The sequence below is a fragment of the Conger conger genome, chromosome 1 (assembly GCF_963514075.1).
Source record: "Conger conger chromosome 1, fConCon1.1, whole genome shotgun sequence".
In the NCBI taxonomy this organism is placed as follows: domain Eukaryota; kingdom Metazoa; phylum Chordata; class Actinopteri; order Anguilliformes; family Congridae; genus Conger; species Conger conger.
In genome coordinates, this window is record NC_083760.1 from 35129914 (window position 1) to 35156925 (window position 27012).

Genomic DNA, 27012 nt, shown 5'->3' on the forward strand with positions numbered 1-27012 from the left:
AACACATAGAATTGTATGTTCTTGACACGTGCCATGTGTTACACCAAACTTAAACTGTGTATGAATTATGTATGTGAATTTAATGCCACACAGGTATCGTATATCTTTGTGTTTGACACATACAATTCTTATAATATCACTATATATGTTTTTTATATGATATAACGTATGTTGAAGAACTACTTAAATGGTAAATGGTTGGCATTTATATTGCGCCTTTATCCAAAGCGCTGTACAATTGATGCTTCTCATTCACCCATTCATACACACACTCACACACCGACGGTGATTGGCTGCCATGCAAGGCGCTGACCAGCTCGTCAGGAGCATTTGGGGGTTGGGTGTCTTGCTCAGGGACACTTCAATAACGCCCGGGCGGGGGATCGAGCCAGCAACCCTCCGACTGCCAGACAACTGCTCTTACTGCCTGAGCCATGTCGCCCCCTACTTAATTCTAGTATGAATTGTATATGCTAGTTTAACACCATATATTTATTCAATATGTTTTGTATATTGTGTATACAATTCTTATATAATTTGTATATACCTTTTCCATTCCATTTGAACAAACACACAGTTTTAATAAAAAGCATTTCAATCAAACTTAATCATTATTCTAAACATTAATAGTTTCAATAAAGGCATTTTGATCAAATTTCAACACCAACTTCAGTCAAAGGGATAAACTGGAGCGTGGGGCGGGATTACACGTGCTACTCCATTCAGGCGTAACTCTCCTCCCCCACGCCCCAGGCTGCAGTGAAGGGTTTTCAGTTCGGCCGATAGCGGGCAAGTGGAAAACGGCAACTTGACAGAAGAACTGAATTTAGCATCTACACTTGTGTCACGCGGTAGCGTTTAGGCAAATTATGTTCATAAGGTCCGTGTTGTCTTTGTCTGCGGCTACGGCAGGTGTGGAAAGGTGTCAGTGAAACTGCAAAGTTGAGCATATCGACGGCGCTTTGGTCTGTTGAAATATATATATTTTCAATATTGAAGGACACGTTTTTTGTTTGAACTTTAATTAATTTCAAGGTTTGAACTTTAATTTATTGTTTATCAAGCACTAAAAAGAAGACGATAACAATAACAGCGAAGTTATACTTTTGTATAGCGAAAAATCTGTCATTTTGCGTCTTTCTTTTGAGTGGAGTTAAACGGGAAACCTTTCTAACGGGAGAATTGTTTTGTAAAGCCTGCAGAAAACCGCGGTATGGTTTTTAGTTGAGCTGGAAAATGACATTAGGTTACTGTACTACTCGTTTATCTCTGGTTTAGTAATGTCACAATTGTGTTAACAGTGGTATTAGTCTAAGTCGGCTAATTATTAAATATGGGAAAACCACTGTGTGAACGATGCGCTCAGTTGGTGGCGGACTTAATTACGTATCTGCGAAGTGTGTCCAGAGTAGTCCTTGAAAAGATCAAAGTCTGTATCCAAGCCATTAACCATTGTTGCTGTTTGAGGAGAAAGAGAAACCGTATAATTCCGAGGATGTTTTATAAGCCCGTGGTTCAGGAGCACGAAAGGCTGGCAGCACAGGAACTGGTGCAGCACCTGGGCTCAGGTATGGTGGCAGAACAGGAGCCGGTTACACTAATACACAATAGGCTGCGTAACTTCATTGCACATTAGTAAAACACCTGTAGCCTACACGGAATGTTTAAAAAACTGACAATCAAAAAGTAAACTTTATTTTAAAAAACATTTTTGTCGATCTATTCCTAGTTCACTATTGCTCAAGGAATTTTGCGGTTCCTAAACTCAAGAACATTTTCAGAAAAACACTTTGGCTACATTACGTTTAAAGAAATGCACCAGTTGTTGCCTAAATGTCTACAACGCAGAGACTAATGCTATGCTAGAGAATTTGTCATACACAAACGAACGGTCCGATTCCGTGTCAACTCAATGAAGTGCACCGCAGCATCTCTTTAATTGTTTGTGTGTAGTATTCGGCAGTTGTGAGGAATAGAAATCCTGAAAATGTGAGCTTCAAATGCTGCTTCATTTTTGCTCTAGAGCAGTGGTTCCCAAACTTTCCCAGGCGTTCTGATACAGGGTGCAATGATGTGTGCAATAAGTGAAGTCAGTCATGAACCTTAGTGCTGCCTGATAAACACTGTCCAGTATGTTTAAACAGGATTTACTTGCACGCATGTAAATAACATTTTCATAATCAATTACTGACAGAAATTTTGCCATTACAAGTTGTTTTCTGGCATAAAACAAGAAAAATGCTTTGTTTTTTCAACATGAATTGTGAATGAAAATGGACAGTCCAAATTAATTCCTCAGTACTAACTCTATACTTTATTATGTTGGGTTTACAATGTGTTATTCGTTTTAGTTACAATGAGTCCTAGTTTTAGATAAGACCATTAACTTAGTCTTACCTGCATTCAAAACCAGTTTCAAATTGCACAAGTAATCCTGAATGATATTAAAAACTGGTTGAAGCTCTTCCAAGGCCTCATCGACTAAAGCTACACAAGTATATAATACTGTGTCATCCGCATAAAAATGAAGATGGGCATTTGACACATTTACATGAATAGTAAAAAGGATAGGACCGAGAATCGAACCCTGGGGCACCCCTTTACGTGTGACCATAAAACCTGATGTGTAATTACCCATTTTGACACATTGATTCCTGTCAAAATGTACATTTTTGAACCAGCTGACTAATTGCGTAGATAGTCAGCTACAGCACCCTCCAAAAGTATTGGAACAGCAAGGCCAATTTTTTGCAATACACTGAATACATCTGGGGTTGAGCTATAAAGACAAGAATTTCAGCTTTTATTTCCTGGTATTTACATCTAGATTTGTTAAATTACTTAGAACATAGCACCCTTTGTATTAGACCACCCAATTTGTAGGTGAGCAAAAGTAATCAAACAAGGAGTATTTAAGTAAATGAACAAATCAAATAACACTTGATATTTGGTAGCATATCCCTTTCTTGCAATAACTGCATCAAGCTTGCAACCCATTGACATCACCAAACTGTTGCATTCTTCTTTTGTTATGCTTTTCCAGGCTTTTACTGCAACAACTTTCAATTCTTGTTTGTTTTTGGGTGTTTTTCCCAACAATCTCCTCTTCAGGAGGCAAAATGCATACTCAAATTGGTTAAGGTCTGGTGATTTACTTGGCCAGTCTAAAACCTTCCACTGCATGATGAAGTTCCTCCCAATTAGTTTGAATGCATTTCTGACAGAATGTTTTTGTAGACTTCTGAATTCATCCTGCTCCTACCATCATGAGTTACATCATCATCAAAAAAGATAAGTGACCCCACTCCCCAAGCAGCCATGCAAGCCCAAGCCATGACATTTCCTCCACCGTGTTTCACAGATGAGCTTGCATGCTTTGGATCATTCTCCACACTTTGGGAGAGGTTAATCTCATCAGTCTATAAAACTTTGTCCCAGAACTTTGTTCCGGAACTTCAGACATTCAGAAGTATTTATTGTTTACCAAATCAATCTAATAGGACACATCTAGGCAACAAGCAACACCTGTCAGTCAAATGTTCCAATACTTTTGCTCACCTAAAAATAGGGTGGTCTGATACAAAAGGTGATATGTTCTAAGTTGTTTAACAAAACTAGATTAATAGCAGGAAATAAAAACTGAAATTCTGATCTGTCATCTCATTTTGACCTTGCTGTTTCAATACTTTTGGAGGACACTGTCTATAGGATACTATTAAACTGCATTCACAAGTTTCTGTCAAAATTGGTTGAAGTAGCAGCACAAAGTATAAAGCTTCTGCCATTTGTCATGGCTGCTAGCCAACAAAAGTAATCTTTCGAACAAACAAATTTGGACTGAAATGATTGGCAAAAATGTATCTTCATGGCAATACTTTTACTTAATTTCACAAATAATATTACTACTCACTCAAGTTTGTCCAGAAATATTCATAAAATGCACCTTTCTGGAGGCTCCCAAGTTGTACAACACAGTGCACCCACACATAACTAAAGTTTGAAATATTTGAACTGCTCCAAACAAAATGTCACATGAGCAACATTGTAGTTTATTGGATGAAACATTTGAATTTTTAAAAACGCTTAATTATTCTAAATAAAAATTTTAATATAAAAATGGAAGCGGGCCTAATGACCACATGGGCTTAATGGGGACTTTTCCCCTAATGATTTGGATTTGGTTTATAGAATGATGGCTATTTAAAAATGTGTGTGTGAATTTCAGCGACGCACCCCTATATTTTATAATGCTCAGCACAAAAACAAAGCAGCATATGAAGCGCACATTTTCAGAATTTCTATTTCTCATCATTGCCTACCACCACACAAAAAAATATAAGAAATTGAAGAGATGCTGCAGTGCACTTAATTTGAAGTGACACGGAATGGCCCAGAAAGAAGTCTCAGTGTAGACTACTTTGGGTGGATAACAGATTTGGTTGGTATTGCTGTATTGTTATTAAGGTCTGTTTTTGTCAGGTAGTGGATCTGCACTGCTTGGCAATGAGTGTCGCCATGCACTGAACACCTTAGCAGTGTCTGAGAATCCTGAGCTACAACAGTCTGCTTCTGTGTACCTCCTACACCTCAGTCAACATTGTAAGTATGATTGGGGGTGGGTGACCATCAACATTCTTTTCTTGTGGACGACCACCTTCATTTCAAACCATACATTGTTTTGTCAGGTTCATGTCTGGTCAAGATCTGGTCAGTTTTCATGGTCATTTCTTGGTTAATTTTGAGGGATGGTTTCGGATCATTGTCTTGGTGAAAGATCTATGTATGCCTGGTAGAGGGAATCCAGTGTTTGGCTAAAACATCTTAATACTTGCCGGTGGTAATTGTTCCATTGATAAAGGATGACCAATGTATCCAAAACATCAAAATAACAAAGATTCCCCCCACAAGATATTTCACTGCAGATATGATTTTTGTCAGCTTAAATGTCCTAATTCCAACACCAAACCTACCACTTATGTGTGTGCACAAAAAGCTACATTTTGGTCTCAGGACAGCGTTGGCTATCTCAGAGAAGTGAGTAAGTTTTAAGGGTGGTCACAAAAAATATATAGATTTGATTCAATTTTGAACTGTTCTGTCAAATTACTCAATGTAATGTAAAATGTATAATATGTTTATTTAGGACCTTTCATTGAATTTTTTTTTTTTTTTTAATCTTATCTGTACAGAATGTTATACAGGTACCTAAGACGTGCACAGTACTGTAGGTGAAAATGCAAAAAAGAAAATTTTGCAATTTCATACTGAGAGTCCCAAATGTAAAACTGGTAAACCTATACATTTCTTGAATCATAAACCCCTTGATCACAAGTGTGCAAAATCTGACAGTGATTTGCAGAACTACTAAAGATCTACAGAGCAAAATCTAAGGGCAAAATCTAAGAGGTGTACCCTGGTGCCCATCAGTGTCTCCATGATTATCCAAAATGGCTAAATTGTAAGTTGCTGTAAATAATAAAATGATCATATTTTTTCTGGACCATTAGTGACCGAGCAACAATTGGGGTTTCCTATTATTGGTTACTGACTTACCTTGTTAAAACGCAGTGCGTATGAAATTGCAGAAAGCTGTAACAAGATGGCAGAGCAAACAGCTATGCTGAATCAACTTACACTTCAAGTCCATGCTAGCTAGGAGAAAGCAAGCAATTCATACAACAGTGGATATTGCAGTAAAAATGATCAGTGTCATTCATTGTGAAAACCACAAATACTATACAATGCTGCCATTTATGGAATGCTGGCAGTTGTTTTCCAGTAGCCCACAGGTAGCTTGGTTAACTAATACATAAATATTTGCTAGCTATCAGCTAATCATTATCATATAAATACAATAATCATAATTATTGTATTTATTTCTAAAAGAATTATTGACTTCTGACGAATCTCATAAATAAGAGAAATTCGTTTGAAAATCCATCCAACGTATTTTCAGAATTTCCAATATCATTGCCTTTGAGGTAGGCTAGTGTTAATTCCTAAAACTATTCTATAACTAAGAAATACCTACACGTTTTTCAAATATTTCTTAAGTTTTACTAAACAAAATAATACCGGGGAAGATCATAACACAGGCTATGAAGCCATTCACAGCAGTGAATGACTGAATGAACTGTTGCTCAAATACAATTAAAAAAAACAATTGGGGTTTCCTATTATTGGTTACTGACTTACCTTGTTAAAACGCAGTGCGTATGAAATTGCAGAAAGCTGTAACAAGATGGCAGAGCAAACAGCTATGCTGAATCAACTTACACTTCAAGTCCATGCTAGCTAGGAGAAAGCAAGCAATTCATACAACAGTGGATATTGCAGTAAAAATGATCAGTGTCATTCATTGTGAAAACCACAAATACTATACAATGCTGCCATTTATGGAATGCTGGCAGTTGTTTTCCAGTAGCCCACAGGTAGCTTGGTTAACTAATACATAAATATTTGCTAGCTATCAGCTAATCATTATCTTCCTTAGTTCGCTAGTTTGGATTCCATGTTTCCTAGGTAGCTATAGCTTTCTCAGTTAAACGGGATAATGTTAGCATAGTAGGTTATACACAAGGCAAATATTTACGCTAGCTAATGTTAGCTACATCTGCATGTCAAAAATGTTGTACCAATAAATATTATGTGCATTTTATATTGAATGTTACAGCTGATTGGTAAAGGATCTTAGAACATGGTGCATGTTCTGATTTCATAAAATCGCTAGGTAACATGAGACTGCGAAAAAGTGGGTGTTTTTTTTTTTTTTTACCAAAAATCAACTGCTTTCATATGACATTACATGCCTTTATTTAGCTGCCACTTACCCAAAGCGCCTTATTGTTGATTAGACTAAGCAGGAGCCAATCCCCCCAGAGCAATGTGGGGTTAAGGGCCTTGCTCAAGGGCTGAATAGCTGCACTGATCTCATTGTGGCTACACTGGGGCTTGAACCACCAACCTTCTGGGTCCCAGTCATGTACCTGAGCTACTAGGTGATAGGCTATACAGATCCGCACCTCTTTTTCAAGTGGCAATTACTATATTTTCAGTAGTATAGGTTCTAAGATCTGCAATTGGGCTCCATATTCGGACCCCTATATAATATGCACTGAAAATACTGTAAAATAAGCAATATTTGGTAAGGTTTTTGGACCTTTTGCTGAAACGATAAGTAATAAGAAATCATGCAGTTTCATGAGTCAAACCAGTTGACTTGTAGTAAAATAAATGCATATTTTACAATTTACAGCAATGCACAATTAAGCAATTTTGGAGACACGAAGGGACACCAGGGTACACTGCTTACATTTTGCTTTATAGATCTTTAGTAGTTCTGCATATTTCCATTAGATCTTGCACATTTGTGGCCAAGGAGCTCATGATTCAGAAAAAGAATATGGTTATCTCCTACCTGTTTGTAATTCTCAGTATTACATTGCAGTTCAGGCTATTCAATTAATTTCATGTAATTTAAATTACCTCCCCACAACGGTTATGCCAGTCAGTTTGAAGATTATGGCATCAAAAATTCCATCATTGCCACAACCCAGTGATATATGCTCCGCTGACAAAGCAATTGTAGATTCCTGTTCTATTTAGACGACATGGGATAATGTATGTGAAGATTCCTCCCTTTGAGAGGGACTGACTACCTGCAGTTAAACGTAAAACAGCCAATTTTATGAAAATTTATAACAAAAAACCTGGGGTGAGTTCCTGCATATCATTTACATAAAATAATGGGGATAGGGGATGGATGTATAAGATGTATAACATAGTGCACATGGCTTTCCTCACAAATGTGTTCCTTGTTACTGGTGTTGCAGTGCCAACTGCTTTGCCCGCTGAGTTCTTGGAGCCATACCCAGCCCTGCTACGCTCATCTGATCTGGTAGTGCAGAGGACAACATCTCTGTCTTTGGTTAATTTGCTGGTGGACCACAATGGTGAGAGTCATTGTACCCAGAAGACCTCTACCAACAATAATTATTGTTCTTTTTGTTTGTTGTATTACAAGATTTCAATAGGGGAGATCGGGGCACAAACTAACACAGAGCATGTTGAAACATGGGGATTTTATGTAGTTGCATTTGTGTGAGTGGCAGGACAATTTGAAAACTTCATCAGGAGTTAAACAAATCTGTGTTTTAGTACCATGCAAGTAATGTTTTTTCACCAAAGTATTTTTCAATTAACTGATGATGTGGAAATGCCACAGACTCCAAATATACATAATTTAAATCACTGTCTTGTGTTTTAAGGCAGTACGTCACACAGAAACTGGGAGCCGTGCAGGAGTACAACTTGCACAGCCTTGGCACGTTGGAATGCTGTGTTCCAACATGCCCCCGCTTATTATAAATGCATTAGCCACAATACCTTTTAATGTAACTTTGTATATTCCATGTATACCATGCACTTTTTTGGTCCTATTTAGCACTCACTCTTATCCATTTCTTCCCAGACATTCATTACATATTAATGTTGCCATATGTGGTTAGTATAGATGAAATGTAGACCATTTACATACAGGAAAATTATCAGATGAAAAATGTAAACGTTGAAATGAAATGTTGGATTCACCAACCGTTTACTTTTTATTAAAACAAAGCATTTTTCCAGTACATTTTGAGACATTTTGGACACTGTTTCAACATGCCCTCTAGTTTGGCATGTTGCAGCAGTTTAATTCCCGCTGAACTGTAATTGCTAGGAATGTCCTAGAACTGATAATAGCCGATGATCTATAGTCATAGCATGTATCTTTTTGGTTGAAAAGATTTGCTCTAATATGTGTATACATTTTTCAATTATGCAAAAACTTATTTTTTTATCATTATTGTTTTGTTTACTTCGTAAAATGATTCCTAATATGGTTTGGTTGTGGAAAGTGTGTTGTAAGGTGATGCATGAAAGAAAACTAGTTTGTTCACCATGAATATGCCAGCAGATCGCCAGGAACTTCTGTAAGTATTGTCAGCTCCGGAATTATTGGCACAATATGCACAAAAAATACTGTAAACTAAAAATTAATAGCATTATTGACAATCTTTGTTTGCAAATGTATAAGCTAGTATGCTTTATTAATGATTCAATGGAATCATTCAAAGTCATACATTTTTCAAATAAAAAAATTATTTTCCCCAAAAAACAGGTTTACAATTATTGGCACCTCTGGTTTAATACTTTGTGCAAAGATGACCTTTCCTAATTTATGATAAGGCTAGAGAACACATTTGGAGGGATATTTGACCATTTCTTCATGCAGAATGTTTCAAGATCATTGATATCCTTCGGATCTTCACTTATGTTCAGTTAACTTCAGTTTAGCCTGCAGGGTTTGATGGGATTTAACCATTTCTGTGTGGATTTTCTGATACATGCTTGCAGTCATTGTCCTGCTGGAAAATCCACCAACACCCAGGTCTCAGCTTCCTTGCAGAGAAAGATTTGACAATTTTCTGCCAAAATGTCCTGTTAAATTGGGTGCCTGGACCTGGCGGGCTGCAAAACATTTAGGTCTCATCTGACCATATCACTGTCTTCCAGTTGTAATTCCAATGATTTTTATTTGTGCCAAGGACAGTCAGTTACCATCTGTCCTGTCTGTTTTGGCTTTTCCCATGCTGATGGATCTACTATAATGAAGTGATGGAATGACACTATATAGTTCTTTTTAGACTGAGATTATTTAAATAAAGTAAATTGTATAGCCAAATAACTTTGATTTATTTATAATAACTGTTTGGAGTGCCAATAATTTTGACACCTATGTTTTCCAGAAAATATGAGATTGAAGGAAACATCGAAACATTGAAACATGAGAATGCATCTATTTCAATAAAAGTATCTAGTTTTCCGATATGTATCTTTCATTGTGCACAAAAACTTGGCCAATGTAATACATGCTCTTGATCTGAAATATTTTTAAATCTGAAGTTTAATTTCCATATTTGAACATAATGGGCGATATTTTCCGGAATCAACTTAGCAGGGCACATTGGCGCAGTCACCTGGCGAGGTGCGCGGCTTACTGGGCGTGGCTACTGAATCTTGCCATTTCCGAAGTCAAGCGAGGGCCGCATCCAGTACACCATGCACTTCGTCAGGTGACTGCGGCAATATGCCGTACAAAGTTGATTTGTGGTGCGTGAGCAGGTGCAAAATGGGCTGGATAAAAAAGAAAAAATTTAAGAAAAAAGAAAATGGGCTGGATTATGCTCACTATATTATCAGAGAGTGTGGTGCACCTTGAATATTACATAGGTTGTATTGGCAATTTTCGTCGCCTCTATGAATACAATGGAAGATGAGGATAAGGCAGACATTTCTCACAAAAAGTTATTTTGCGGCAGGTACAGACTTGATCTGATTTGTATTTATTTCTAAAAGAATTATTGACTTCTGACGAATCTCATAAATAAGAGAAATTCGTTTGAAAATCCATCCAACGTATTTTCAGAATTTCCAATATCATTGCCTTTGAGGTAGGCTAGTGTTAATTCCTAAAACTATTCTATAACTAAGAAATACCTACACGTTTTTCAAATATTTCTTAAGTTTTACTAAACAAAATAATACCGGGGAAGATCATAACACAGGCTATGAAGCCATTCACAGCAGTGAATGACTGAATGAACTGTTGCTCAAATACAATTAAAAAAAAGTACAATGAAATGATTAATTCATAAACGAGTGGAAAACGAGTGTTTGGGGTTCGCACATTCAAATATGGCCCAATGTATGTTGGCTATATTTTAAATATGGAAATTAATTTACTGATGCGTCCTGGTCATGTCAGAGTTGAAAGTATCCCCGAATAATGTGTTGAATGTTTTAGACACATTATCCGGGGACATTTACAGTACCAGCCATTTTACAATTGGTGCATTCTTTCACCCACTGATATGGTTGGATTGTTTTGGAGCATTTAAAGTACTTTGCTCCAGGGTACACCAAGGATTTGCATCAATGTACTGTGCTTCCAGATTCCAGAGCTCTCACCAATGCTTATCTTGGGCTCACAAAACTGGCATATCAAGATGTTTGAGTTTAGAGAATAATAATGTTGATTCAGTGGTTGAAAGCAGTTGTGCTTCAGGACATAAATGTGTTGTTCTTGCAAATCTGCTCATCATGAGCATATTTTACTGCAGTGTCATCCGTTGTGTAAAGCACATTTTCACTTAAAGTTTTACAATCAGCCAGTGGTCTTATACACTCACTGAGCACTTTATTCGATATTTATTCGATTCTTCAGCTGCTGTAGCCTATTCATTTAGAGATTTGATTTGTTGTGCGTCCAGAGATGCCCTTGTAATACTGCATACCACTATAATACTGCATACCATTGTAATGTGTGGTTATTTGCATTACTGTCATCTTTCTGTCAGCTTTGACAAGTTTAGTCATCTCATTATCATTGGACTGTTGTGCATGAAAATCCCACAAGATCAGCAGTTTCTGAGATACTCAAACCACCCTGTCCATCACCAATAATAATTCCACTGTCAGAGTCACTTAGATTTCTTCCCCATTTGGTCTGAAAAACAGCTTGGAAAAAAAACTGCTGCATGCTTTTATGCATTTAGTTGCTGCCACGTGGTTGGCAGATTCAATATTTTCATTAACAAGCTGGTGTACCAGTCTACCTAATAAAGTGCTCACTTTGTGTATATTCACTGGTCTGACATTTTTTTCAGTTAACAAAGAACTGATAGTAGAGATGGGGATCCTGGAGCCAATTCTTGACTTGCTTGAGTCTGGAGATTTGACCGTTCAATGCAACTCCTGCGCATGTGTGGCTATGCTGGCTACTTCAGGTCTGTATCTCAAGAGTTACATGTTGTTAAGGTGATGCAAGTGCACAATGAGGTCTCTGTACACAAGCTTTCCATGCCATGCCTTGCTTCGAAGCTGACCATTTTAAGATTTAGTGGGACAATCTTGTACCAAACAATCTTGCCAAAGTCAATCTTTGTCAAATTCATGCTTCTTTACCTGTATTTGTTAGTCTTTGGGACATTTCTGGGTGTGGTGTTCTTTATAATATAATCTGCCTTTTAGCGGTGTTTCATTAATTCAATTAATAATGTAGTACATTTGACATAAATTATTTGACATCATTAAGCAGTGTTTGAAGACTGTTGTCAGTATTTAGAAGTTGAGCCAAAGATGAGTGCTTCACATATTTTGTTTTAGAAAAGTACGAACCACATGCAATCTAATAATGTATAAGAAATTATGTAAAATGTTCTACATTATTAACTGTTGATTTGCCAGTTTGCTCCACAGACATGGAGGAATCTTTTACTACAGTGCCCTCCATCATTGTTGGGATAAAAACCCATCATTTATTTATTTTCCTCTTTACTCCACAATTTGAGATTTGTAATAAAAAAAATGTGGTTAAACTGCACATTGTCAGATTTTAATACATTTTTATACATTTTGGGTTCACCATGTAGAAATTACAGCAGTGTTCCCCCATTTCAGGGCACCACAATGTTTCAGACAGCAATGCAATGTTAATGAAAGTAGTCATTTTTATTATTTTGTTTCATCTTGTTTGCATGCAAAGTCTGTGATTCATGGACCAGTCACCAGTTGCATCACCAGGTGTCTTCTGTGGTGATGCTCTGTCAGGCCTGTATTCCATTCATCTTTAGCTCATGCTTGTTTGGTCGTCTTAAGTTTTCTCTTCAGCATATGAAAGGCATGCTTAATTGGCTTCAGATAGGGTGATTGACTTGTTAGCTTTGAATAACTCTTTTGTTGCTTTAGCAGTCAGCAGTTATATTATCAATGAAGATAAGTGAGCAAGTATCTTCGGCAGCCATACGTGCCCCGGCCATAACACCTCCACCACCGTGTTTCACAGAGGTCATACACTTTGGATCTTTGGCATTTCCTTCTCCCCTCAGTACTTTGCTCTTGCCATCACTTGGCATACTGTAACCTGGCTATCCTATTTTTGCAGCTAACCAGTGGTTTGCAGTGCAGCGTAGCCTCTGTATTGCTGTTCATAAAGTCTTCTGTGGACAATGGCCATTAGCAAATCCACACCTGACTCCTGAAGAGTGTTACTTATCTGTCGGACAGGATTTGACCGATGTCTCTGTTTTATTCTTGTTTCTATTTCATTATGTCTCCTTTGACTTCCATTGGCACAACGTTGGTCCTCACGCTGATAAACAGCAATAATAGATTCCAAAGGTGATTGAAAGACTGGAGGAAAGACGAAGTGCTGAGAGCTCTCTTATACGTACCTGCATTAAGGAGGCAATTAAACACACCTGAACAATTAAACATGTGAAGCCATCTGTCCCAAACATTATGGGGATCTCAAATGGGGGGATTATATATAAACACTGCTGTAATTTCTATGTGAAAATTTAATCCAAAATGTACAAAAGTACCCTTTAACATGTTTGTGTGATTCCAAATCTAAAATTGTGGCAAACTGAGCCATAATGGGTCTTTGTCCCAAACATTATGGATGGCACTGTATGAGTGAGACCTGGTTCAAATGAGACACCTGGTCCAAATACAAAGTAATGCATGATATAGAAATCTATGTCATTTGCACATTCATGGGATATGTGAGACCTTACATTTGTGCCTTGCTGAACACGCTCCCTCCTGCTTTTCTCATTCTTTAGGGAAAAACATTTCACCTGACAGGGATTGTAATATAACATAATGCAGTATAATAGTAATGAAATATGAAAGATTTTCAGTGACTTCATTAAATGCAATCGCTACAGCGACACATATTGAAATATAATGCACATACTGCGTTTTCTTTAACATAATGATACTTATTCATTAACATATTTAAAAACAAAATGCATATTGCATTGCATGTTCTGTCAAAAACATTAATAATAAAATGCAATATGGGGTGTATGTGCACTGTTTTTGTGAGGATAATGCAATAAACACCATTGCATTTCACTCTGTAGCCACTGAGTTCTGCATGGAACATGACCGATTTAAAAGCAATTATCATCATTACACCACAGTGGCCTGTGATTGCTTTTACAGTGCAGAAATATTAAAATGCAATACATAACATTGCATTTCGCACTGGGACCACATGTAACGTGACAGAATTAAAAGTAATCTTTGTCATTGCGTTTATACGACAACCAAGTGCCAGGATCGCTTTTATCAAAGTATATGCATAAAAAGTACTGCAAACTAAAACATAATAATGTTATTGACATAAGCTTTATTTTCCAACATGCATAAAGTAGTGTGCTTTATTAATGATTCATGGAATCAACCAGTCTTACATTTTTCAAATAAAAAACATATCTCCCCAAAAAATAGGGTCCACAATTATTGCCGCACTTGGTTTAATACTTTGTGCAAACACCCCTGGCAAATATGGCAGACGTGAGTTATTCCCTATAATTTATGAGAATCATTGATATCCTTGGGATACCCCTCACTTTCACTTTATTTGATTTCATTTACAATAATTGTTAGGGGTGCCAATCATTTTGGCACCTGTGCTTTTCAGAAATAATTATATTACTTGTTAATGTATATGTATTAAAGTTAATGTATCAAAATAAAAGTATATACAGTGGGTTCCAGAATTATTTGCACCCTTAATAAAAATGGAGCATATAATCAAAAAGGCTGCATATAATAATGATATATATGACTTTATCAGGAACACCTGCACATCTACTTTTTCATGCGATTATCTAATCAGCCTATTGTGTGGCAGCAGTGCAATCTCATTGGAATCTCATATTCATTACATTTCACTATTGTGAATGAGTGAATACTGCGCATCATTATGTAAAAGCAAATGTGTATTATGTTTCACTGTGCGTCGCTGTTGCGATTGCATTTAATGAAGTCACTGAAACTCCTCCATAATTATACACCCATTTATGATATAACATATTTTATAGACTGAGTAAAGCTGGTGAGGGCGCAGTTGGCGTTTCTCATGCATAATCCCATTCGGCTTTGTATCGGCACTGACCTCTGTACGTTTCAGATGCCAACAGGGAAGCCATTGTGGCTGCTGATGGGGTGCTGCATATCCTGGTTCTGGCCGTTTCTTCTGACCCCAGAATTCAACGGAATGCTGTCGGGGCCCTTCTGAACCTCACCAGGTCAGGTATGTTTCAAAGAAAATCTCCATGATATTGGCTCTGCAACAACATTCATTTTCCAGAATGGTACACACAGAAAATGAGAACATTTAGTCAAATACTGCTTTGACACTATATAGGGTGTGAGATTGAAGGACAAATGGCTAGGTTGTTGTTTAAAGTTGTATTGGTGGGCCAATAGAGGGCAGTATTCCATTTGACTCAGTAGAAACAGATTGGTGACACTAGCCTTGGGATTAAGGATGTGATTTATAAATCAAACCACAAAAATGCAAAATAATCATACACAATCATTGTATTGTTCTTGTCCATATTGAATACATTGTTCAAACATTCAGTGTAGGTTTGAAAAAGTATGTGAACCCCTGGGCTAATGACTTCTACAAAAGCTAGTAGGAGTCAGTAGTTGGAAACCTGGAATCAATGAAATTAAATTGGTGGTGTGGGTTAGAGCTACTTTGACTTTTAAAAAACACTCAAACATTTTGAGTTTGCTATTTGCGTGAAGCATCTGCTGATGTGAAAAATGCCTCACAAAAACGAGATCTCGGAAGACCTATGATCAAGAATTGTTAATTTGCATAAAGCTGGAAGGGTTACAAAGTAATCTCAAAGACTTTAGATATTCATGGTTAGACAAATTGTCTATAGATGCAGTTCTGTGAGGAAGAATGGTTGAGAATTTGTCCTGAACACTGTGCAGGTCTGATCCACAGTTTGAGCTAATTTCTGCCAAAGGAGGTTCGACCAGTTATTAAATCCACGGGTTCACTTACATTTTCCACCAGCACTGTGAATGTTGAATGGGTCTGTTCAATAAACACGAAAGGCATGAAAGACAATAATTGTTTGTGTGCTATTAGCTTAAGCACATTGTGTTTGTCTATACTTGTGAAGATCAGACTAGTTATCTGATAAAAGCTTACCATCTAAGAGGACTCATCAGTATCCATTACCATTTATTGTGCATACTTATTATCAGTGGTCTTTCTCACTCATCTCAGAGAAAGTGGCGGGAGCTTTGTGTGAAGAGGGAGCTCTTCCTGTCCTCACACTTTTGCTGCAGTCAACAGACTTGGAGGTCCAGGTAAATGAAAAAAAGGCCAGTCTATTTTATTGAGAGTAATTCAGCAGCAGAGTGCACTGACCCTTGACCTTTGTCAACCTTCAGTTCTACAGCTGCTCCACCCTGAGGAACATGGCTGCCTTGCAGGAGCATCACTTGAGGATGCTGGGAATTGGAGAACACTTCCTCTTGAAGTCTCTGCTCTCCCTCTTGTCCTCTCCAGTGGAGAAGGTAGAGTACACAAAGTGGTTCTCATGGAGTATAGCCTGAAGGTATAATCCATGGATACTGAAATCCAAATCCAGCCCTGGCTTCCTTCCTTTAAATTAGCTGAACAATTAGTGCTACTACTGTAATTGGCAGGACTGTCTTCACACTTGGCCCCCATGTAAAGGGATGGTGGAAAACCAGCAGTTCTTGGCCCTCAAGGAGCATGATTTGAGTAAAGGGTATAATTAATTGCCTCAGGATGGTAGCCTGATGAGTATGGAGTTAAACCCCTGAAAGAGGTGTGCATCTTTAAAGCCTTCACCCTTGTTATTTCACCTACAGTTGCTAATGGATGTGAAATTGCTATTCAGAACAAATTTACATGTGCTGATTTGATTTGCTGGTTAAAATGCATAATGCGCAAGTCCAAAATGTAGAATGCAGGAGGATTTCTTTCAGATTTGCCTTAAAGTTTGGCCATTGTTTTCAGGATTTGATTGGACCAATTTCTGAGATACAGTGCTGGCTCCAGAATTATCGGCACCATTGAAAGATATGCACAAAAAATGCTGTAAAATAATACAATTATTGACATGCTTTTTTTATATGCTTTATTGATGATTCAATGGAATCAACCAAAGTCTTACACTTTTTAAATAGAAAAAATATTTCCCCATAAAAGTTCCACAATTATTGGCACCCCTGGCTTAGTTCTTTGTGCAAACACCCCTGGCAAAGATGACTTAATTAGTGATAAGGTTAGAGAGCACATTTGGAGGGATGTTTGACCATTCCTCCATACAGAGCTTTTCAGTATCATTGATATCCTTGGGATATCCCCCTCTTCAGTTTTAAACCATGATTCTTGGGTTACTTGTAGCCGTTGGTGGGGATAATATGTGACCCGCTCTATCATAATCAGAATCGGAAGTCGAGATGGCCTATTTCACATAAATTGATGCTTTTGTAAAATAAAAAATTGTTTTAGGCTTTCATCTTAATTTTGAAGAACAGTGGTCAAGAAATGTGCAGTTAGAGACAAGAAACCCTAGAGAGCTTATACGAGGTCTCTTATCTATCATAATAAGAGTAAATATTCAGACAAAACTTTTTTTTATACAAACGATAACAAGGTATAGCCCCGGAGTTTCCATTTTTCTCAAAAACGTGGATTGGGGGCACTCAAAATGCAACAGGATACAACTCTGGAGTAGAGAGATGACTTAAATGAGCTTAAATTCTCCTCTTTTGAATAATTTCTAAAACTCAAAACACGTTTTGGGGTCAATACGACTGATTTGATAGCGCAGGCCACATATGCGCTTACTCATCCTAACAAGTTTGCAACCATTCCATATGTTTTAAGTCTTTTTTATTTTATATAGTGCTACTGTAAATGCATGTTTAACCGTTTATTTATTTTTTTGTACCCATTACCCGACTTGTGATGGTCAATTACCATCTGTGTCTTCTGAATTGACAGTTCTTTGGCTTTTGCTGATGGTTAAGGGATTTTGCATGCTTGGTACCTCATTTTTTTATACTCTAGTGAAACAGCAAGTGATGGAATGACTCAATATAGTTCCTTTAGACTGAGATCAACTAAATTAAGTAAAATGCCAATTTCAATATTTTATTTATATATATAGTTTTAACTGATTCCCTTTGAATCCATTTTTTCTAAAAAGGAGAGTTTGGACTAAACCAGTTTTCACCCAGTTATTTTGTTTTTCATATTGTTTATCTGCATTTGGAATGTAATATCTATTGTTGATTTAGTTCTCTGGACCCTTGCCATGAAAAGAATACAAATTTTAGGCTGATTTCTGTCGTCTGTGAAGTTCTCATAGGTGAGGTCCCCACGCTTGTTTTGTCATAAAATAAAGAACCGTTGTCGCTAAAACAATGGTAGCATATAATTTTTAGATAAATAGAACTGAAACAGTATTGAATTCATATAAACCCACTCCGGCCATGTTACTTACGGGGTTAAACTGGATTCCTTAGTCATTTGACTTCATCATTATTAAGGCCATTCATATGTCACTGTGCGAACGTCATTAAATGTTCCACTAGCAGGCGCATAGTATCCAATCTCCTGGAAAGGATACTATCAATGTTCCATTAACAAAGCCTTAGGTCAAAAGAAAGGACAACGTTTAAAATGGAAATAAAATATTTATCCTGGACAAAAAAAAGCTAGCTAAGTAAAGTAAGGCCCATATTTTTATGTGGTTTATGTGGCATTAATTGAACAGTGTAGCGTTAATACAAGTAACAGTATTAACATTAACGCAAATAAGAAACACCTATTACATTACATTACATTATTGGCATTTGGCAGACGCTCTTATCCAGAGCAACGTACAGTTGATTAGACTAAGCAGGAGACAATCCTCCCCTGGAGCAATGCAGGGTTAAGGGCCTTGCTCAAGGGCCCAACGGCTGTGCGGATCTTATTGTGGCTACACCGGGATTAGAACCACTGACCTTGCGTGTCCTGTGACCTTAACCACTACGCTACAGGCCGCCCTATTAATACCATTAACAAACAAAAATAATATGCTGCATATAACCACATTGACAAAAAGTGCTATAATACATATAGAATATCTGTAATATAAATAGTATATATAATTACTCGGTACTTATATAACTCAATTATAGCTTGATGGCATCAGATAATGGCTATTCAGTACAGTCCGTAAGTATTTGAACATTGGTACAATTTCTGTTCTTTTGGCTCTGTACTCCAGAACATTGGAATTGAAATGAAACGATGAATATGAGGATATTGAAATCCATATCAAGTTGTCTGTGTAGGAATTACATTCCTTTTTATACATACATACCAATTTAGGGGACCAAAAGTAATTAATTCAGGTGTTCTCCCTCCAATTTTCTCTTACATGCAATGTCTTTTTTTTCCTTCCAGAATTTCTGCCAGACCTGTCTGTGTCTCAAAAACCTCTCTGTGAATGGTAATATTCACTTTCACTTCCTTCATCAAGAGTATGGTCTGAAGTGCCTTTCCTAATACTAGTTTTTAGAGGCATGTTTCTGAAGTTTTAACCTACCCTCCATTGGAGTGCATTCTTAGTGCTCTTTGTGGTTTCAGCAGGTACTACTGATTTACTGTTGGTCATTTCAATATATTTGAGTCACAAGCCTCGCTACATAACAAAAAGAACAAAATGATCCTATGTTTAGAAATAAGTTATTTGAATTTGTATTTTATGACGCCAATTGGCTTTCTCTGGGTTCAATGAGTTAAACCACATTATGTCAGAAATGGCTATGCATGTCATGAGGAATAGATGGAAAACAATGCATACATTTTGCATAAAAGTTGCCGTCACACTTTACAATACGGGAATTAATGAATCGGCATTAACTAATGTGGTTGTTAACATTAACTAATTGACGAATACATTAATTAAGCTTGAAATTAACTTTTCATTAGTATTTAACTACTAACTAATGTATTAGTTACAGGCATATTTATTATTTAGCAATTATTTATTTATTTTTATTTAATTTCCTTTATTTAACCAGATGAAGCCCATTGAGATCGTTATCTCTTTTACAAGGGAGCCCTGGACAAGGGAGGAGCAACAAAAGTACAACACAATTACACAATAATACAATCTCAAGTAAAACAGATTCAAGTAAAACAGCTGCAGACCTCAGATTTTAGCGTATCATGGAGGTAGCTATGGTAACAAACAAAAATGTGTGGAAAATGGGGGCACAGTCTGTTAATCATACCTAATTGACAGATCTCATTACCACGACCAGACAGTTTGGGTGAACTTTTATGTTAGGAACTTTATCAGAGAATCTTGTACGTGGGCTCTTCTTCATCCAGAGAACCTAAACAAAATGTAGATAAGAGCATTCCTATGTACAAGTACTTTTGGAGAAGTATGCAACAGCAAAACGGACAGCAATGATAATTCCTCCAGAGACCCTTGCCGGGAAAAGGACACCTTATTTCCTGTAGTATATGGATTTCCAAAATGCAAGGTCCCCCCACACTTATTTTGCAACCCATGTTACAAAATAAGGAACTGTTGTCGCTAAAGCAATGACATCTTCAAATAGGTATACAGATAGAACCGTGAGGTTTAAGGCTTTCAAACTGTATATCTTCTTACCATAGTGATTGAAAATTGCAGTTAAAAAAGGAATGAATGCAACAAAAAAAAACCCACACCAGCCCGTAACATACATTTAATTAGGAGCCAATTGATTAACCTCAGTCTTTTATCTGTTACCTTTATATAATTGTTGACATATGAACATGGACATTTTCATCTTCAAGGCATTGCAAAGCTATTTATGGTATAATAAGGCAAATAATCGATCTAAACAGGAAAAGCACCTAATTACTAACCACTTGTTAAAATTCTTTGATTGCAATTGTGGTTGGAACAAAAAGCAGCATACCCAGGGTACTCCAGGACCTACTTTGAGAACCAATGTTCGAGAACATTCATAGATAGCCTGTGTTATTTATTGCATCTTTATTGATAATACGTTCCAGTTCAAACACAGGAGGAACTGATGGCTCTAGGCTGCATCTCCCTACTGATCGCTGTTCTGCATTCTCCTGCTGTGGGGAAGTCTGAGTCGGCCATCACCCTACTCTCAGCACTGTCACAGCACCCCCCAAACAGAGTAAGACCCCACCACCCCATCACACCTTGAAATACCTGACACTATCTGTCACAGCACCACAGAGACCCCACCCTCACATGATCACATGATGCCTAACGCCAACATTAACGTTAAGGCCCAGTAGTTTTCTGTGGCATGAGAGCAACAGACCCTAATTCAGGCAGAGCTTGAGTCATTGTAACTAGCTTTTATCTCTGTTGCTCTGTGCTTCAGGACGGAATGGTGGAGCAGGGCCTTGTGCAGGCTGTAGACAAGCTGCTTCTCCTTCACAGTTCCAGCTCTACCATCGTCAGCCATGGGGCCATTACCATAACCAACCTGAGCAGCACTCCCACTGGTCAACAGGTAACGCCACCACCACCCCCTCAGGACCATTTGCTGCCAGTTGATTCGCGAATTTTGTAAAAAACACATTTTGGTTTATTTTGGAACGCTCATGGTAGAATAAACATGGAACCTTGTATTCTAGGCTGTGATGGACAGCCAATGTTTGACCAGGCTGTTGAAGGCTCTGGACCTTACAAGCACCACAGAAGATGCCAGGCTTTGTGTAGTGTCCTGTCTACACCACCTCACCTGTCTGGGTAAGAAGCATGAATATTTATATTTATTTCTTTATTTATTTATTTTTACGGCTGGGGGTTTGGGTGTCATGGATTTTGTTTTTGTCAGTCATGATTTCTCGGCAGATTTTGATGGTAACAGTCAACCATACTGAGGCCTACTGAGAGAAAAGGTGTGACAATGTACACAGATTTTGTGCTGGAATCAAGATTCCTCTGTTTGTCAGTTGTTGATTTCTGATGTTTGACCGCTCATCAACAGTGTTGATGCCCAGCACTTCCCCTGTTACGGTAACATTGTCAGTGACAATAGGTGCTCCATCCAAGACTCAAACCTCACAATGTACAACATGTTGTATCGAAACAAACAAAAATTTACCATTACACATAACCCTGTTTTGCTGTTTTAGGAGTGTAATTTGAGCATGCTCTGTTTCTAACAACATTCTGTTAAATTAAAGGCAAAAAGCATGCTTTCTTTCTGTGATTAAATGCATGTTATCTATGCATTTTACTCAGTCTGTTTGTTCCTTGCAGCAGCTATGTGCATTTTGTTTATAATTGCATTTATAATATAAGTGCAATCAATTTATAATTAATTTCATAAAAGCCATATTTTTGTTGAAATTGCAACAGCATTATTTCCTGGTGTTTGCAACTCATGACCAAAAAAAGTGCATATATTAATGGGGAAAAACAGTGACATTGAAAAATTAGGATAATTGGATTGGATTGGTATGTGATGGTAATATTCCTCTGCCATTTAAATTGACTAAGGTTTGCTGTGCTTCTCTTGCCCCCAATTTAGTATCGCTAAAGCCACACATTGCTGAACAAATGACTGCTGAACACATCTCGCATCTTGTGACGTATGCCAGCCAGGCAGAAAATCTAGAGCTGTCCTTTCATGCTGCCTCTGTCATTGGCGAGCTGGGAATGACTGGTAAGTAGGGGTGTTCAGAGACGCCACTTTGTATCTGTGTGCGTGTTTGTAGAGACCGCAAAATTATTTGTATTTGAATTCAGATAAAATAGGCATGATATAAACGGGCATGTTTTTTGGGTCATTGAAACTCCTACTGAGATTCTTCTGAAGCTAACTAGGTTTGTTCCCTTCTCTCTTCTCCCTTTAGCTCAGGGCAATAAAACAAAGGCAGCCTCTGGATCCCCTGGTGGTTTACCCCCTAAAGTACAACAAACTTATTTTTTCCAATAGTTTCTTCATTTATTCTTGTCTCATGCCTTTACCTGAGAAAATCGTATAACTTTCTAGACAGTACCGGAAATCCCTGAATAAGTCACTAATTCGTTTTTAGAGGTTAATCTGTAATATACTTAAATGGCATTATGTAAAATAATCAAAATAGGTCCATTTATTTGGAATGGTGGCTACATTCTGAGCTTACACAAAATGTTTCACTAAATCACCCTTTACATACTTTAGGGAGGGTCTCTGAAGTCATTCTAGCAGGAGCGCAAATTAAACATGACTCTCAGCTTCAAAATGAGTTACGGGAGGTGCTTCTGTGTCTTGGGGTTGTTTATATATAATCGCAAGCTCATTGTGGAGTCTATCTTTTGCTTGCAGCAGAGATGATTTAAATCATGTTTATAAAGGAGGCAGTGCATTCCTTTCTCATAGCTGTTTATGCTCTCATAAGGTACCATATATAATAATGGTGCATATAACAAATAAAATGGGCTTTTACTAAGTTATTGAAAATAGAGCTGGAAAATAGTGACATTTCAATGTGAAAAAAAAAGCTTTTCCTTAGGAATTTCACAGCTTTCAGATATGTATATGCACATAATAATATCCAGGGGTGGGAGACATGTTGGAGGTTAATTTGGACCGGTAACTACTTGTTGATCACATAACCACCATATTTTTCAAGAACAGTCCACGTACTCCTCCAAAACCATGTAAAGATACAGAAACCTAGAAATATTTATAACTTTGTTATGTCCGATTCATTTCACAAATAGTGATGTTCAAGATGTTCAAAGATGTTCATCAGCTTAGCATTATATTGTAGGCTATAATGGTTAAAGATTGAGTTGGGATTGGGAAATCTAATGCCAGATCTGCACGTAAGGGCTACATCATCCTGGAGCTGTGAATCAAGGCGCATCCAAAGTAATTTTTAAAAATGCATTCCATATTTCTCCAGCCAAAGGCTAGAGTGCTAGATCATGCACTTACAATAAAGAACACAACATAACATTTTTGTTTGTATGCTGAGTGTCAGTGAAACCAGCAATTGCTATTCCAAATCAATTGATCATATTCAACTTTTGGTTTCTAGATTGAAGCAAATATATTGCTATACCACAAGCTGCAAACCACTCATCAGTCGTAAGAATCAGAAGGAGAGATTATAATTTTCAAAGAAGTACAGAGATGGGCCACAAAATTTCTGGAACAAAGTTTTATGGCCTGATGAGACCAAGATTGACCAAATTGAGCATGTATTTCATGTATGTATTTCTCCTCCTGAAGAGGTGATTGAAGGGAACCCCCCCCAAAAAAACACACAACTGAAAGAGGCTGCAGTAAAAGCCTGGAAATGTATCACCAAAGAAGAATGTGACAGTTTGGTGATGCCAGTGAGTCCCAGGCTTGATGCAGTTATTGCAAGCAAGGGATATGCTACCAAACATTAAGTGTTATTTACTTTCATTTACTTAAATACTCTCTGTTCTAATACTTTGCTCACCTAAAAATTGGGTGGTCTGATACCAATGGTGCTATGTTCTAAATAGTTTAACGCATCTAGGTGTTAAAACCAGGAGATAAAAGCTGAAATTCTTGTCTCGTGTTCATCTTTTTATCTCAACCCGAAATGTATTCAGTGTATAGCTACAGTAGCGCTTACTGGAACAAATGACGGATAGAATGCAATTGTAAACTCTGTTCAACAATTCATCTGATTATTTCTGTTAATGGCAATTAACAATCTCTTGGCATACTAAATAATATGTAGTACATGTAATATCAATGCGAAGACATAATTACCGTTTGTTTTAAACTAGCAATGATCATTACACCTACCATGATGTGGTTACTACCAACAACACTGAGCAGTCTATTTCATAGTTAAGAGAATTGAACTGGAAAAAAAGGGAAAAATGAAAAACAAACTAGCCCATAATAAACATTTAGGCAATGTTTTATTGAAATTCTGACAGAAGTTACAAATACGGATTTCTCTTATTCATGAGATTCATTTTTGTAAAAAAAGAAATAAAATCAACGGCAGTCTGTACCTACCGCAAAAAAACTTTTTGCTGGATCTTAATGGCAATGGAAAGACTTAATTTGATCGAATCTGAATGAATGAAGGTGCACCACACTCACTGATAACATAGTGACCATAATTCATTTCCACCTGCCCATGCACCATGACTCAACTTAAGACTCAACTTCGCACGGTGCATTGGCGCAGTCACCAGACGAGGTGCGTGGCTTTCCGGGTGCGCCCCTTGCTTGCTTGCTTCACCTCGCCAGGTGACTGCTCCAATATGCCATGCAAAGTTGATTATGGAAAATATGGCCCTAAGTGTGAATGGAAATGAAGCAGTATGGAAGCTGGTGGTAAAGTGCAATTCCCAGCCAATAGTGACTCTGCTCTGAGCAATGACAATAACAGCTCGTTTAGGAAAAGAAATACACCAGTCAACAGTCAGTATGTACACATGGCCAAATTATATAAGTGGCCCATAGCATCAGCTGAACATGGCTCAGTTCTAAACTGATGGCACTGATGATCTTGTGCTTCTGTCTTCCATTAAGTTGCTCCCTTGTTGAGTCCCCACTCTGACGCTGTCCTCGGATATCTACTGCGGTTCCTCAAGAACCAGGAAGTGAGGTTCCAGCAGCTTGGCATTGCTACTCTGAGCACTCTGAAGAATGGTTAGTACTTTCTTATTTAAGCTCTAGCCACTGAATGGTAGACCCCACTTGAGCCAGTTGTGCTGAGACAAGTGACTTGTTCAAAGCCTGCATCCACCAGTGCCAACTGTGGCTGGGAATACTGTAGGCGTATGTGTAATTGTAAAATTGTCTCCCAAGCTGATAGGGTTTTCTGGTTGTGCATCCTCACATTGTTCAATTGTACCTCCTTAGTCAATCGAGTGCCCACAGTCTGCCTGCATTCAGCCACATGGCTCAGTTGGCAGGTGGCAGTGAGATGAAGTAGCAACTGGCTGAAAGTGCTTCAGAGAACCTGTGCATGTCCTCTCCTGGATATATGGCAGATGGGCTTCTTTGCACTAGGACTTTTCACAAAGTTATTCCAGATGTGGCAGCATGGATGGTGCAGTGGGTAGCACTGCCGCCTCACAGCAAGGAGGTTCTGGGTTCGAATCCCCGTCGGCCAGGGCCTCTCTGTGTGGAGTTTGCATGTTCTCCCCGTGTTTGCGTGGGTTTCCTCTGGGTACTCCGGTTTCCTCCCACAGTCCAAAGACATGCTGGTTAGGCTGATTGGGGAGTCTAAATTGCCCGTAGGTATGAGTGTGTGAGTGAATGGTGTGTGTGCCCTGTGATGGACTGGCGACCTGTCTAGGGTGTATTCCTGCCTTTCGCCCAATGTATGCTGGGATAGGCTCCAGCCCCCCTGCGACCCTGTTCAGGATAAGCGGGTTAGGATAATGAATGAATGAATGAATGAATGTATTCCAAATGAGTTATTAACCTGGAGAGTTTACATTCTGCTAATCATCAGAAGTGATTTTCTAGTTTTGAACTGCATTTCCCATCAGACCTCTGTGATCTATTGTTTACATATCTGGTAAATATTTAAATACCCATCCAGCCACATTGCCTTTGTAATAAACTGTCTAATGTGTTATGTGGTGCCCTCTCGCAGACGGGTGTTTTGCGGCTGCTGTGTCAGGGAATGCAGTGCAGGAACAGCTATGCATGGTGCGGACACAGACAGAACGGACCAGCGAGCTGCTCAGTATGGTCTCACCCACTTCCCCCAGCTCAGAACAAGCCCCTTCAGCCCAAAGCCTGGACTAACGTGCAGTCAAAAAATTATACACTATTGCTGGGGCCACCAGTTTCTCCCCTTGTTTTCTTGCATGGTACAGTCCTCCACCATCAAGAGGTCATGACAGCCTCTTTGAATAATAGTTTGAGAAAGGGATTGACAAGTTGATAAAGTAATTGCCATTAAGTCAGTGCGATTACTTACTACCCAGGACATACTACTAAACTCAGGTTTTGTTTTGTTAAAAATAAATAAATACAAATTAAATTGACTAATCATGGTCTTAAGTAGAATCAGATATCTTTGTGCTGGGTGAAAGAAAAAAACCTGTAGCCACACCAGCCCTTTTTAGATAA

At 38.0% G+C, this 27012-nt stretch overlaps 1 protein-coding gene across 1 annotated transcript; it reads left to right on the top strand.

Annotated features, from left to right (window-relative positions):
• Window positions 1-1445: 1445 nt before the first annotated feature.
• LOC133110556 (uncharacterized) lies at window positions 1446-27012 on the top strand. The gene is made up of 14 exons (XM_061220756.1): window positions 1446-1568; window positions 4480-4599; window positions 7833-7952; window positions 11709-11828; window positions 15026-15148; window positions 16148-16230; window positions 16315-16440; window positions 19355-19400; window positions 20966-21099; window positions 21313-21444; window positions 21569-21683; window positions 22471-22605; window positions 25456-25575; window positions 26531-27012. The coding sequence occupies exons 1-14, from the start codon at window positions 1496-1498 to the stop codon at window positions 26683-26685; spliced, it is 1602 nt and encodes a 533-aa protein (XP_061076740.1). The 5' UTR covers window positions 1446-1495; the 3' UTR covers window positions 26686-27012.